This window comes from Carcharhinus amblyrhynchos, chromosome 9 (assembly GCF_965287045.1).
Source record: "Carcharhinus amblyrhynchos chromosome 9, sCarAmb.v2.hapA, whole genome shotgun sequence".
In the NCBI taxonomy this organism is placed as follows: domain Eukaryota; kingdom Metazoa; phylum Chordata; class Chondrichthyes; order Carcharhiniformes; family Carcharhinidae; genus Carcharhinus; species Carcharhinus amblyrhynchos.
In genome coordinates, this window is record NC_137332.1 from 20,651,184 (window position 1) to 20,665,650 (window position 14,467).

General features: G+C 40.1%; 1 protein-coding gene across 2 annotated transcripts in view; it reads right to left on the bottom strand.

The window, feature by feature from the left end:
* Positions 1-1,130: 1,130 nt before the first annotated feature.
* Positions 1,131-14,467, bottom strand: part of LOC145348313 (phospholipid phosphatase-related protein type 5-like) — a 128,887-nt gene continuing 115,550 nt past the window's right edge. Inside the window, exon 6 of one of the 2 annotated variants that reach the window (XM_080196511.1) lies at positions 1,131-2,474. In XM_080196511.1, the coding sequence (XP_080052637.1) occupies positions 2,448-2,474 (27 nt within the window). In that variant the 3' untranslated portion in view covers positions 1,131-2,447. Of the gene's footprint in view, positions 2,475-4,924; positions 5,270-14,467 lie in introns of those variants that run through there. The other variant, XM_080196512.1, reaches the window with a different exon arrangement.

Sequence of the window (14,467 nt, forward strand, 5' to 3'; positions counted from 1 at the left end):
ACCAAAATCAGGATACAATCCAAATAAACAGGTATTTCTTTTGTCTGTTTCAAACATTAGTCCTTATATACAAATCTATTGAATAACTATATTGTCAACCTGGCTGACTTGTTTTATTATCAAACTCTGTTGTTACATTTTGTAGCCTTTTAAAGAAAAATCGCAGGACGGAAGAAATCAACAGCAAACATCTCAAAGAAGCCTTATTTCTGTACTTACAAAAGACAAAGGAAATGCATTAAGCTGTAAACAGATAAGAAAAAATGTATAATTTCAATAAATTTTACAGTGTTCAATAGTTTTACCTTATTACACCTGTTTTTTTAAGAATTTCTTGACATTTATGCGTATGTGTATTTGCATGATTTACTAGGTGATATTAACATTAATGCAAAGAAACATAAATAATGCTTGAAAGTGCAGGCTGTACCTAGGAATTTGGGAGGGATGTGAATTTTACAAGATTTCTTATTCCTCATGCATTACTATTCTGCATAGTAATTCCTGCCTTTCTTACTACTTCATTGTTAAGCACCCTGCTTTACTCTGTAAGTGTGTGTGCAGGTTTGACTTGTCCTGTCAGCATCTTTCATTTCTTTATAAAATCACTGTGGAGTGAATCACACAAATAAAAAGTTGCTTCAACAACTGTCACTATTGCAACTTTGAGAATGACTGTGATCAAGATGGTGAAGCCCGTGAAAGTAAAATGGGTTCCAACATAATTTGAATAAATGTTATGTAGCCAATAATAATTTTCAATCCCGCTGGTAAATTACAGTTCAATGTAATTGTTTTTACTACATTGCAGTATGTTAAAATTATAATTTTATAAAATATAAGAATCTATACCAAATCGTACACACAGTGGTTAAAGGATAGTGCATCAATGAAGTTTAAACGTGTCCTGACTGTGCTGTTCTGAAGACAGTGACATGTGCTGGGTCCATGGGTATTGATGGAACTTCCATCAATAAGAAATTCGTGATGAATCACAAATAGGGAGTTAATGGGGTGGAGACATCAGAACAGATTCAGAACTTTCTGAAAGGTCACTGGATAGTAATCAGAGCTTGGAATATTTTTCTGGTTTCCCTCTTCACTCGTCCCACCCCCCCCTCCCCCGCCATGATCAGGTTAATTGTATCATTCTGTATCACTACCTTAGCTAAAGTCCAGGAGGCCCTGTGGCACAGGTGTAGTGTCCCTACCCCTAGTCCAGAAGTTCTGGGTTCAAGTCCAATGCCAGGACTTATTGGTCAAAGAAAGAACACTCATAACACTGTCTAATGGCTTCTGGAATCCTTCTACTATTCCCTAAAGCAGGAAAAAAGTACATATATGAAGATACACTTAAACGAAGCTTAAGAACTGGGATCAAAATGGTTACTGACAGCAGATCACCAAATTTATTACCTGTTGAGTGAGCTCACATTATGATTCTATATTCAATAGTTAAGAAAATGCTAGGAAAGTGTTTTAATGCAAGTATTTATCAACCCATATTGTTGAATGTTGTTCAGAGGACATGTTGAAAGCAAACGTAATTTAAACCACAATGTGTTACTTTTGTAATTATTTTGGGTAGCAAAACAATCCATCTTACACATATATTATGCTAATTATAAAATTGTACTCACTATAAAATTTGGTAAATAATTGCAGCCTTATTTATGTTTTAATGAGACAGAATAGTGGCTGCTAGGTTCCACCAAATGGAAATTCAAATAAGGCAGTATCTTGCACATTGAATTGTATAGTAAAAAAAATCCAACTTAATTGCAGAATTAAAGTAAAGCCTTACTGTGTTGTCCAGCTTTGAGTTACTTTTTACACACTCACTGTAGTAACAGAAATAAAATTTACCAACAGCCATTAGAACAAAGAATAATGAGAATGCTGTAAATCACAATGCTTTTCATGCAGTATTGCTTAACATATATTAATTATTTCTTGCTGCACAAAGAATACAAAATAGGCATTTCTTTCAAAAAGATTCCTGTATATATTTTGTTGGGTTTTTTTTAGAAAAAAAAGCATTAATTGCACCTGAAAGTTTCGGACAGCTTATGTGTTGTATGGTTTAGCAATAACGAGAGAAAGTTGGAACATTAGTCTGTGCAAGGTGGGGGGGGGTTGTGGTTGTGGTGGTGGGAGGATTGTGGAGTGGGGTGGGGTGGAGTGGTGGTTGTGGGGATGGGAGGGAGAGAGAAAAAGAAACACAGATAAATGCCAAATGTATACTTTCTGTCCCTCTAGAATGGTGCAATGTGCTTAAAATACTACAAATGTCCTGTTTACTACCAAAATCACTTTTATCTTGTGAAGGAATGACCAGTACGCTGAAGGTGTCATATTAAGTGAGACTGTATCTTGGAATTCATCCCAAACGTGAGCATTGAAAGGTAAATAATGAAGATGTGCAGGACCGAGCTTCAGGTTGAAGATCATGTGACTTCTGCAAATGCGTGATTCTGTAAAATGGAAAATAGTGAACTTAATTCCATTACTACTGAGTACAAAGATACGTGTTTGATCGTTACTCAGTAAGTAAGTTAACAGTCACATCTTGTATTTAACCTACTTGTCGTTTCTTTTTAAAAAAAGCATTTATAAAAAGTTCCAAATTTATGTCTGTTGTATCAACCTGTGCACCACTTTTCAATGTGCTACCTTAAATGTTGATATAAGTTCACTTGCTTGGAGGCCTGATTCATACATAAAAATCTTAATTTAATAGGCATAACTGTAAATTTGCAGTCTACATGCAGCAGAAGATAACACTGTTGCCTTTTTACCTTTCATTGCTTAAACAATTAGGTTATCAAATCTGTCGAATGTATTATCCAGTTTATTAAAATAGTGCATGAGGAAAGTCTTCCCTGATTGATAACTATAGGTACAGATAATCTCTTGTTTGTAACATTTCTATTTCCAATTGGCATCAAAGTTAGAGCAGTCTAGAGAACATTAAAGCACTTCATAATTTCAACATGAGGACTTCAGATGGTCGAGAACAGTTGAGCAAATTGTGTAGCAGATTCCAAGGTTGCTAATCCTTGCAGGAATGTACTATAAATACAACTCCATGACAGTTTTTGAGTCTATCGATTCTATTCAGTAAATCATATTGTGATGGGAGATTGCCGGTTGAAGAATAATTCAGTCCGATGGAGATTGTAAGATCAGTATTTTCATGGAAAATCCTACTGCGTCTCATTCCAATGTTCTATCCGCCTTGTTATGGAAGTTGTATACCCTGCTTTTTTCTATCACCAATCAGTCTGGCTGACATGAGAGCATCTGAGACATGCCTAATGAGTGGCAATCTTCATTTATTTTTGAAGTTATCACCGTCAAAGGTTAAAATGCCTATGTAAGGGAGAGCCTGAACTTGATGGCAAGAATTCCAGAAAGATTTCAGGATCATGATCGTGATCATGATAGCCAACAATAACATTGATTTCAGCTATAGGAGACCAGCTTTGGTGTACTAGATTTAATTTTTCTTAGAATCATTGAGGTTTAGAGCATGGAAACAGGCCCTTTGGCCCAACTTGTCCATGCCGCCCCTTTCTTTCAACCTCTAAGCTTGTCCATTTTCCCATGTTTGGCCTATATCCCTCTATAACCATCTTAGCCATGTAACTGTATAAACGATTTTTCTAAGACTAAATACTACCTCTGGCAGCTTGTTCCAGACACCACCTTCCGTGTGAAAAACTGCCCCTTTAAACCCTTCTATATCTCTCCCGTCTCACCTTAAACCTATGCCCTCTAGTTTTAGACTCCCCACTTTGAGAAAATATGTTGACTAGTTGATCTATGCACCTCATTATTTTATAGATCTCTATAAGATCACCCCTAAACCTCCTATGCTCCAGAGAAAAAAGTTCCAGTCTATCCAGCCTCTCCTTATAACTCAAACCATCAAGTCCCGGTAGCATACTAGTAAATCTTTTCTGCACTCTTTCTAGTTTAATAATATTCTTTCTATAATAGGGTGACAGACTATGGGTTGACAGCTTCAGACAAATGGCAAAGCAGGCAATTCTTGAGATTCCTGATCTCTCCCACTTGTTTCAGGCTGGGTAATCTGCACTACAATTTGTCTTAAGCTATTGATGGGAGGAAAAGGAGGCCACACTATCAACTTCACCACAATGTTATAATCCTGTCTATCTTTGCCAGGTTCTCTGAATTATAGAGATCGGAAGAGGATAGTAACATGCCCACCCCTCTTCCCATTGCCTGAAAAGGCAAGTTATACAGATTTTCAAATTCAGGAATCATGTGCAGGTTTGGTTGAATGACCATGCTAAATTTCCCCTTAGTGTCGGGGAGATCACAGGTAAATACCATGGGGTTATGGGGATGGGGCCTGGGTGGGATTGCTGTCAGTGAGGCTCAATGGGCCGAATGGCCTCTTTTTGTACTGTAGGGATTCTATGAGGAGGAAAACGTGGCAGCTCTCGGCATTCTCTCCAGTTGATGATTTCACTGCTGAAGGATAAGATGCCTAGTTTCCTGCACGATTTGCTGATGAGACTGGATCATGTTCCAGCTAAATTGATTTTCCATTGGGTTCACAACTTCAGACAGATAGCGGAGCAGGCAACCCGGGCATGTGCACCAATGCATCCTTACCCTGGGACTTGGACCTTCTGTTTATTTGCTTGAGGTACTAGATCACTGTAATATTGTGTGTGCCAATCAGAACTGAATGAGCTTTTGCAAAGTCACTCTTGAATATCAGCAGGTCCAACACTGAGTTCTGGTGGCTTTGTGGGTCTGAGTGCATCGGATGTATAATTGAGCATCGATAATAAGGGGGGGTGGGGGCATCTGGAATGGAAAATATTTGTAATGTCACACATCTGCTTTTTTATATTTCTAATTGTGGCACCATTTTGTCAGGGGGGGGGTGGTTTCAACTGATGAAGTCCTTTTTACTGTCCACTTAGTGTCCATCCTTAATTGTTCTTGAGAAGGTGGTGAGCCACCTTCTTGAACTTCTGTAGTCCATGTGGTGTCGATAGCCCACTGTGCTGTTAGGAAGTAAGTTCCAGGATTTTGATCCAGAGACTGTGAAGGAGCGGTGGTACAGTTCCAAGTCAGGTGGGTGTGGGTCTTGGAGGGAAATGTGAAATGGTGGTGTCCCCGTGCATCTGCTGCCCTTCTCCTTCGGGGTGATAGAGGTCACGGGTTTGGAGGGCGCTGTCGAAGGAGCCTTGGTGAGTTGCTGTGGTGCATCTTGTAGCTGGTACAACTGTGAAAGGAATGGAAAATTTGTCAACATTGCGCACCTAACTGACAGCTGGAAAGGTTCCACGCTGGCAATGTGGATGTGTAAAAATGATCCACCTCGCCAACATTCTGTGCAGGAGTGGTACAAAGTCTGTGAAAATTCTGCAATGTAGCCTAGGGGAGGATAACTCTTCCTGTTTCAGTCTGGGATCTGCCTTTGATGAAATATCGCAGTTATGTTTCACCCAATATATGAACTGCACCCCAGATAAATCTAAATTATTTTGAGAGACTGAAATTCAAGTCAATTTGAGTTTGGCTACAAAGAAGTTGGTGTTGAGTGATAAATGCAACCTTTATCAATTTAACATTAAGCCATCATTAAAAGGCACTTGACAAAATGATTTCTTGCAGGGGTAAGTATAGAAGAATGAGCAGGGATTTCGTTGAAACACTTAAAATTCTGACAGGGATGGACAGACTGGATGCAGGGACATTGTTTCCTCTGGCTGGGGGAGTCTAGAACAAGGGGTCACAGTCTCAGAATTGGGGGTACATTTGGGCAGCACAGTGGTTAGCACCTCTGCCTCACAGTTCTAGGGATCCAGGTTCGATTTCAGCCTCGGGTCTGTGTGGAGTTTGCACGTTCACCCTCCGGGTGCTCCAGTTTCCTCCCACAATCTAAAGATGCGCAGGTTATGCGGATTGGCCATAGTAAATATGCAGGATTGTAAGGATAGGGCAGGGAGGGGGATGAGTCTGAGTACAACACTACTTCTGAATTGCCTCCTTCTGCATTAGAGGGATTCGATGGTAGACCATTTGGGACACGGATGAAGAGAAATATTCACTCAGAGGGTGGTGAACCTATGGAATTCTCTACCTATGGAATTCCTTCTACCTATGGAGGCCAATCACTGTGAATATTTAAGAAAGAAACAGATTTCAAGACACTAAAGGTATGGGGAGAGAACAGGAGAATGGCATTAAGATCTAGAATCAACTATGAACATATTGAATGGTGAAATAGGCTCAGTGGGCTGAATGGCCTACTCTGCTTCTATTTTCTATGTTTCAATGTAAGGGAAATGAAAGTAATTTCCATATTTGCTTAGAAATGATGACTGATGTGTATTAGTTAACACTGGCTGACATTCTGGCTTGGACTGATAAGTGGCAAGTGACATTAGCATCACACAAGTGTCAGGCAATGACCATCTCCAACAAGAGAGAATCTAATCATCTCCCCTTCACATTCAATGGATTACCATTGCTGCATTCCCCCACTATCTACTACCTTGGCATTACCATTGACCAAAAACATGTTGTGACCATCCATATAAATACTTTGGATAGACAAACAGTTCAAAGACAACGACAAACTCACCTCCTGACTCCCCAAAGCCTGTCCATCATGTACAAGGAATGTGATGGAATCCTCTCCACTTGCCTGGATGAGTGCAGTGCCAACAAGACTCAAGAAAATTGAGTACCATCCAGGACAAAACAACATACTGATTGGCACCCCATCCACTACTCTAAAAATTCACTTTTCCCATCACAAATGCAGAATGGGAGTAGATGCACTATCTGAAAATTTTGAAAGTGGAGAGGTTTCCAACCAGTGGAAAAGCCATGCAACCACAGGTAAATTTATAATCCACATATAAACTGAACTGTAATAGCAGGCACTTCAACAGACAAACTAGCAACCATAACAAACAAAGGACAAGCAAGCAGTTATCGATAAAAGTTGATGGAGAGCAGAATGCTGTGGGAAAAAGAAAAGCAATTTATTGCCTGGAGGTTAGAAGCCCCAGAATAATGATTCAAAAAGGAGACCACTTCCACAGGAGCCACAGAATGCAGTGCATGAACATCACCAATTGGCACATTTCTGACTCTACAATATACAGCCCAAGTGGACTGAGAGTCACAACACATTTGTGAGTGAAACCCCGCAGCTCGCCAGTGCTCGTAGTCCTTGCACACGTGAGTCACTTTCGAGTAGTTTTCCTTTTAGGCACCCCTTCAGGATGGAGGACAACTTGCTTCCATTCCAATTCAATGTGATCTGTGAAGGCTGGCAAATCCAATGTGTGATCCACACAGATTCTGCCATATGTGGTGCAGGTTGTGCTCGAAGGGATAGGCTGTTTGGCAGTTTGTGAGGTCCCTCCCCCCCTCCCCGACACCTTTACTTCACCAGATGGAGTGTCTCAACATGTTCAATCTCTTCCCAGATGGACCTTGGTGGGTCACAAGTCAGGGTCTCCCATCAGTCAGTGAGTATGCTTGACCTCTCTCTGCATAGATGGATGTCTTGTGGATATCCGTAAAGCATTTCTACTGTCTTCTGGGAGTCCCTCCATGACCGGTTTATGAATAGAGCAATTGCTTCATGAATCCTGGTATCAGGCAGATGGGGATGTTCGTTCACTCAGAGCAGGCTTTGAGTGATCAGTACCGCAACACTGGGCAAGTTGGCTTGGGAGGGGGTTCTGCTGTTTGACTGCCTTTCTTGCCATCCAACTTAAAAGACCTTGTGAAAGCACCACTGTTGATACCTCCCCAGTGCTTTGGGGTTACAGCTGTAAGTTGTCCAAATTTCCAATGCACAAAGGATCGATGCTGCCCATTAAACCATGATCTTAGTCTTGGGTTTGAGATGCCAGTCCTCAAATAGTCTCTTCCTCCAGTTAGCCAAAGGTTAACTGGCACAGTGAGGATGATGATGGAATTTGATTTCCCAATCTGCCTTTGTTCAGAGGAAGGCACCTCTCAAGATACAGAAAATGATCCATATTTTCCAGCATCCCCATTGATATTAATTGATGAGAGGAGGTGTTATGCTGTGGGAACTGGTTGGAAAAGTTTCCTGGTTTTTAGTAAATGGCCCATTTTCTCACAATCTTTGGTGAAGGAGTCGACAGTGACCTGGAGCTCAGTTTGTGTGAGTGTGCACACAAAAATGTCATTTGCAAAACTGAAACAAAACTGAAAGGTAGCACGGTGGTACAGTGGTTAGCACAGCTGCCTCACAGCGCCATAGACCTGGGTTCAATTGCCTTGGGACACCGTGTGGAGTTTGCATATTCTCCTTGTGTCTGCGTGGGTTTACTCTGGGTGCTCTGGTTTCCTCCCACACTCCAAACACGTGTGGGTTAGGTTGATTGGCCTTGCTAAATTGTCCCTTAGAGTCAGGGGAATTAGCAGGTTAAATATGTTGGGTTACGGGGATAGGGCCTGGGATGGAATTGTCATCAGTGCAGGCTTGATGGGCTGAATGGCTTCCTTCTCTACTGTAGAGATTCTATAATTCTATGACGGAGGTTGGATTGGTTTTGGTTTTGGATTGGAGGTGCTGTAGGCTGAACAGTTTCCCGTCTGATTTGTAGATTATCTCCATGCGTGTGGATGTGGGTGAGGTGCAGTATTGCAATGAAGAAAATGAAGAGCGTTGGTACAATGACACAGTCTTGACCCCAGTGTTCACTGAGATAGGGTTTGTGGTGGCTCTGTTATTGAAAAACACAGCTTGTCATTGTGGATAGGCAGAAGATGATGACAAATTTCTGAGGTCCAAATTTGAGGGGCATCCTCCCTAAGCATTTGTGGTGTCACTTGATGAGGGGAAAACTGTAGTGTGATTCTGGAAGGAGTTCCGCGGTCTCTGGGAGGATGAAGTTGAAGAGGATTCCTGCAGACGGCCTGGAGACTTCTCTGTGGTTACAGTAATCAGGCTTGTCTCCCTTCTTGAGTATATCATGAATGGTATGTACGGTTTCTTCAGCTTTGTCAAGATGATCTATAGCCCATGCACGCAAGGGCCCACACTGCAGAGAGCTAAGCATAGAAGGCAATTTATCAAGAACAGGGAGGCAGAAAGTGCTCGCTGAAGAATACATTTTGAACAACTCCTCAATCAAGGCTTCGTCATTGACTCAAATGTTGTCAACTCTATTCCTCCACACTCTGTCCAGCTCGGTTTTGGAAGTAACCCAGTCTGGAACCATTTGACAGCTGAAAAACAATCAGGCCCTTGGAGCAGATGGAATCCTTGCTGAAACTCTTGGCTGCACAATCATCTGGGAAGAAAAGTGCTTGCGGATGGATCTCAGGGGCACTGGGCTTGTGATTAGATTCTTAGGTGTAATTATTCAGGTAATTCAGGTCTGAAAAAAATACCCAAACCACAAGAGAGACAGTATTGAAATCAAACTGAAGGCATTTACACTCCACACAATGGCTGCAGTAAATGCACTGCAATTGATTTGTATGCTGTATCAAAAAAGAAATGATCCACAACAGAGTAAAAGTTAATGTAAAGTAACAATAAATCATTTTGGAAGAAACTTAGATGCTTATGTTCTTATGTTCTTATTTAGCGGAAGCCAAGTAAATAAGAGAAAGTGATAAAAGGATATGTTGATAGGATGAGATGAAGGAAGGTAAAGCATAGGCATCTGTTGGGCTGAATGGCCTGTGCCTATGCTATTAATGTTATGTAAGGCTGGTTATCTAGACATGAGCCCAGTTGGTTTTATGGGGCATAATGCACAGCATAGCCTTTGTGAGCCAGGAGGCATCCTCCCACTTCTCCTTCCCTTCCACAATAGAGTGGCACAGATGATGTTTTTTATTCATTCATGGGATGTGGGCGTCACTCACTGGGCCAGCATTCATTGCCCATCCCTAATTGGCCTTTAACTGAGTGGCTTGCTAGGCCACTTCGGATGGCATTTAAGAGTCAACCGCATTGCTGTGGGTCTGGAGTCACATGCAGGCCAGACCAGGTAAGGATGGCAGATTTCCTTCCTCAATTGAAATGAATGAATCAGGTAAGTTTTTATGTGACAATTGACAATGATTGCATGGTCATAATGAGACTTTTAATCCCAGATTGAATTCAAATTTCACCCTTGTGGGATTCAAACCTGGAGCATAACTCTGGGTCTCTGGAGTGTCTGCCCATTGACAATACCACTACTCCACTGCCTCCCCAAGTGTCAGTGCTTGAAATCTCCTAGTAAGCTGACCTGGTATTGTGTCAGTGTGGTTGCATATATGTAAGCCACAACAATGTTTTAAAAAAAGAACATAGGTTCTAGGGGAAAAAAAACAGTAAATTGATGCAACCAAGTTACCCTTGGTTAGTGATAAAAATTATGAAGTCATTGCTTCTGCTGGAACGTTACACGCAAAATCTTTAAATAGTAGATTCTGTGAATAGTGCAACTGTTAACACTGAAGGCGTCCTCAATCTCAGTCTGAAAGATACTAGTCACAGAGAGCTTGAGGGGCAGTGCAACTTTGATGTCCATTGGCAGTGCCATATAGTCCTTGGAGCAATTAGAGATCACCTTGAAGAAGATGGCACAACTTCAGCCTCCTCAGAAGTACTTCTTCTGGTTAGTTGTGTTTAATTTGCCTCAGCTCATCTGAAAACCTCATCGAAGTCTTTGTTACCTCCGACTCAACTATTGTAACACAACCTGGGGTCATTCAAAACTTTAGTTCCTGGAAACTAATTCTCACCAACCTTCCCCCACCACCCCTGTTCTTGCTGACCCACATTGGCTCCCATTCTGGTGGATGCCTCGATTTTCAAATTCTCGTCCTCGTATTCAAAATCTTCTCAACCCCTCACCCTCCAAATCTCTGTGAACTTCTCCAGCCCCAAAGTCAGATGAATTTGCTGTCGATATGAAGTGGTCTCTGTTATTTATGCATAAATGGGACAGCAATTGCAAGCGAGGAGCAGATGTACAGTAAAATGTCAATGTCCAAAGGTCCATGTTGCAGCTCTCCAAGGTTAGTTTTGAGAAAACAGCATCTTGCTGTCTGCCTCACCATTGACCTGTAATGAATGGCATGAAGTTGTGTATTTCATGGTAGCTACCAACTAACCTTGCCGCAGCAATTTAAATTCATCACTCCAAGCACAAGTTCCCTGAAAATAAACTATTGGAGGGGTAGAACCTCATTTCTTCAAGTATTAGTTGTTATTGGTGATCTTAAAAATGTTACATTTAAAATGTTTTTATCTCTTCTCTCAATGCAATCTTTATTTTCATCTCTGTGCTTGTTTTGAAATTGAAGTAATTTAATTTTATTCACACTTTTTTCAAGGTCTTTGCACTGTTAATTTTGCAATGTTTCAATTTGATTGGCTAAGGAGTTCACCGATTCTCCCAGGTCTTATATGCCCAGTGTCCCTCACAGCAGTATTTCATCTCACACTTTCAGCAACTTGTCAGAATAAAAAAAAACAACCTAAACATGGGGGCACCATGAACCAGAGGGCACAACCTCAGGCTAAAGAGATGATACTTTTAAAACATGGATGAGGAGAAATTTCTTCAGCCAGAGAGTGGTGAATCTGTGGAACTCTTTGCAGCAGAAGGCTGCCTTTAAGACAGAGATAGATATGTTCTTGATTAATAAGAGGATCAGGGGTTATGGGGAAAAGGCAGGAGAATGGGGATGAGAAAATTATCAGACATGATTGAATGGCGGAGCAAACTCGATGGGCCAAGTGGCCTAATTCTGCTCCTATGTCTTATGGTCTTATGCAAGGTGATGCTTAACCACGAGCATATGCCTTTAAATGCAATGCTCATCAAAATTGTGGCCTAGTAGTGTTTCAAATAAGAACACTGCTTACACTTGCACAGTGGTTAGCACTGCTGCCTCACAGCTCCAGAACCCAAGTTCGATTCCCAGGGACTTGTGCAGAATCTCACTGTGTCTGCATGGGTTTCCTCCGGGCACTGTAGTTTCCTCCCACAGTCTGACAGATGTGCTAGTTAAGTGCGTTGGCCATGTTAAATCCTCCCTCAGTGAACAGGCGCAATTAGGAGATTTTCACAGTAACTTCATTGCAACGTTAATGTAAGGCTATTTGTGACACTAATAAAAATAAACTTGGTGCATTTCAAACAGCAAACGGAAAAGCTTATTGCACATAGAGATTCTGCAACTTAAGCAGACAGAGGCACACTTTTGATGATCATCTTACTTTAAATTTAATTAAATGGCCACTAGTTATCAATATTCAATGTTGACTATTGTAAAATTGTTTTCTTCATTGTAGAATAATTGAAGCAGTCTCCATGTAAGTTTGCATTGATTTAAAAGATGTCCTCAAATCTCTTTATTAAAATGTCAAGATTAATTACTGAGATTAAAAGGCTGTTTTCGAACAAAAGTAATATTTGCTTTTGTTAGCAATGAATGTCAATTATTCTGAACAGCTGGTTTCGTGGAAGCCTGGACAATTTCTTCACCCCCATTACTAATTCTCAATTAGTGCAATAAAAGGTTAGGAATTACTGTTTTATTTATCATTAGTAATAAAGGCAATAAGCATGCTAAGTATAAAACATTAATAGGGTTTAGTTGAATAAAACAGATCATGAATACTTTTTTCTAGCTTAGTTCAAGACTATACTTTGTTAGTGTCACAATGGTTAACCTATTCCTTGTTCTTATTGTATAAAACATGACTTCTACCAACTCTCATTCGTATGGTTCCATCAAATCAGCACTGTGCTTTGTGACATTATTAAACTTCAAAACTAAAAGACTTCAAATGTTTTTAATTCTTTACTTGCCCTTATGCACAACAAAACAAAAATGGAAGTGAACTAACAAAGCAAAACTTAAATCACTTCACTGGACAGGTTTCATTGTTCCAAGATAGAAAGGTTGAACAAATGGAAACAAAAATGCCCTTGCTAAGCCCACCTCATTTCATGCAGAATTCTTGATGTGAAATAGTTCTGGGAGGTAAAGATAATAAAGTTGAAAGTTTGTAAATACTGCAACAGCTGACGTCAAAACCAACATACCTTTCATAAGGGATTGTTGAAGACGATCATCGAAGTTCCACGTGGGAATAATAATCTCTGTAGTTCATCTATGTTTAATACAATCATTAACAAAAGGGTTTTTTTTAAAGAAACTGCTTTCTTTATATCTCCCGATTTCCCCCATCAAGAGTTGCTGGATAACTGAATGTGCAATTTAACCCGGGGCTTTGCGAACTGTGTCCTGGTTTAGCCATCCTCAGTTTTTGAATGTTTTGCTTAAATTCATACTAATAGTTTACCTGGGTAATCCATGGATTACATGGGGTCCTTATAATGACCAATAGTGTTGTTTAGACATCAGACATAGAGAAGTCAATTTAATAGTCAATCCCAGAATTGGTGTGATCGTGATATCGGATCTAAATATTACTGTCAATCGTGTCCATCTCAAGCATTGAGATTGTATTAAGATCAGTTATAAATTGGTAGAATATCTTTGATTAGAAAGATATGATATATTCCTGTAGGTAATCCAACTGGAAATTACAATAATTAATCAGCTTAAGTTTGTGAAGCTATTGGCTGCCAAGTCCTGTCACATGATTGCTGCATTATGGGAACTGATCAAATGGCCATCAATTTCTAACTTAATGACTCCTGGGGAAACAGTTCTGAGTATTATCTTCAGAAATGGCTGTGTGATCGATTTAACTGAGAGCAAATTGATATTTTTTCAAAATGATCAGTATTTCTTAGGATTGAAGAACATGTGAAATTATCAGTTTTGTCATTGTTTTAAACCATTACTGCAATAATTGGTATTTAGAGAAGTAAGTTATTGTTCTTCCTTCTTTGTGTAATCAAAAATAATTCCTTGGTTGTAAGGATTAACTTTGAGTGCTATTTCCTACATGTACATGGATGATACTGTTAGTATCTTTAATTTCCAAAGGGCTTAGGCACTCAATGAGATAGGACCTGCATTGATGGCTGTGTCAGTAAGAACAACATGCAAAAGAAGCACAGTGTCTTCAGCATTTCAAGAGCAATATCATTAACTAAACCAATTAAGAACCAATAGTAGCACCAAGTATAGTGTGCACAATTTACTTAATTTGATAAAAGCGATTAGGTGTCTATTCATAAAAAATAAAAATTAGAATTAACAGCTTCAATTATATAGAAAGCTTAGGGAATTTGCAGAGAAGGTTGAGAGGAGATTTGATGAAGGTGCTCAGTTTCAGGAGGGGTTTGGACAGAGTAAATGGGGGAAACTGGTAGGAGAATCAAGAAACAGAGGGAACAGAGTTAAGGTAACTTTTTTTATTCTTTAATGGGATATGGACACCACTGACAAAGCCAGCATTTGTTACCCATCCCCACCTGTCCTTGAACTGAGTGGCTCG